This window comes from Malurus melanocephalus, unplaced genomic scaffold, assembly GCF_030028575.1.
Source record: "Malurus melanocephalus ecotype Western Australia unplaced genomic scaffold, MMel_1.1 scaffold_243, whole genome shotgun sequence".
NCBI lineage: Eukaryota > Metazoa > Chordata > Aves > Passeriformes > Maluridae > Malurus > Malurus melanocephalus.
This window is the reverse complement of record NW_026623475.1, coordinates 177,154-178,362: the sequence shown is the minus strand read 5'-3', so window position 1 is coordinate 178,362 and position 1,209 is coordinate 177,154. Positions and strand designations below refer to the sequence as shown.

General features: G+C 67.9%; 1 protein-coding gene across 1 annotated transcript in view; it reads left to right on the top strand.

Moving 5' to 3' along the window:
* Positions 1-1,186, top strand: part of EPS8L3 (EPS8 like 3) — a 4,409-nt gene extending 3,223 nt beyond the window's left edge. The window contains exons 7-11 of the mRNA XM_057375231.1: positions 176-324; positions 423-617; positions 706-802; positions 890-1,021; positions 1,103-1,186. Coding sequence (XP_057231214.1) covers positions 176-324; positions 423-617; positions 706-802; positions 890-1,021; positions 1,103-1,186 — 657 coding nt within the window. The remainder of the gene's footprint in view (positions 1-175; positions 325-422; positions 618-705; positions 803-889; positions 1,022-1,102) is intronic.
* The last annotated feature ends 23 nt before the right edge of the window (positions 1,187-1,209 follow it).

The window sequence follows — 1,209 nt, the reverse complement described above, 5'->3', positions numbered from 1 at the left end:
CACCGCCACGTTCGGAACCCCGACCCCACCGAGCTGCTGCGCCTCATCTTCTCAGCTCTGTCCTTCGTGAGTGCCCCCAAAGCGGGTCCCACCCCACAAAACGGGGGGACCGCCCCTCCCTACCCCCACCCTGCGGGTGCGTTTGGGGGTGCTGCTCCATCGCTGTCRCCCCCAGGTCCTGGAGCACTGCCCCAGCCCCGGCCTGGCCCCCGGGGTGGAGTCCCCGCTGCTGCTGCCGGAGGCGCTGCAGTTCCTGGAGGAGACCCTGAGTGACGATGACTACGGAACCTGGAAGAGCCTGGGCAATGCCTGGAACAAGTCCAGGTGGGGTCCAGCCCTCCGACCCCGAGAAAGGGGGGGTCTGGATTTGAGGGGGGTCACAACACTCACCCCGATGTCCCCCGCCCCCTCGCTGGTTGTAGGGCCGAGTACCCCAACAGCGCCCAGGTGCCCGCGTATATCCCGGTGTTTTCGGACGGCTGGTTGCCCCCCGTGATGGAGCTCCAGGACGCCCGGCCGCCTGCCTCAGTTTCCCCAGCTCGCTCGCGATACCCCTCCCGGTCCCTGCCCCCCGCGCAGTCAGCAGGCACCGGCTGGAGGGACAATCCCGGACACGAGTAAGTGTCCCCCTTTCCCTCTGGGTGCGGACGGACGGACAGGATTTGGCTCCGGCCGGGTACTGATGAACCCCCTCRTCCCCCCCAGATTCCCCCTCCCCAGCCAGGGGCTGGTGCGAGCCCTGTACGATTTCCAGGCCAGGAATTCGCGGGAGCTGAGCGTCAGGAAGGGGGACATGCTGCAGGTAGGAGGGGTGGGGACCGTGGGGAGGACAAAGTTGGGTCTGCGGGGTTCTGACCCTTCATACTGCCCCCCTTGGCACCTCCTTTAGGTCCTGGACCAGCAGAGGAAATGGTGGCTGGTGCAGGACGAGCGGGGGGACCGGGGGCACGTCCCTGGCAACATCCTGGAGCCGCTCCCGGAGCCAGGGCACACGGGGGGCCACAGCGCCACACAGGTGGGTGTCCCCTGTCCCCTCCCTTCCCCGCGCCCTCCGGCCAAGGGATGTTACCCCGATGTCCCCTCTCTTTGTCCCCCGCTCCAGGACAGTCCCCCTTCCCTGCACCCCAATTCCACGCCGGAGGAGGTGGCAGCCTGGCTGACGGACAAGGGCTTCTCGCGGATGTAGGTGGTCCCTTAAGCCCCCCCCCC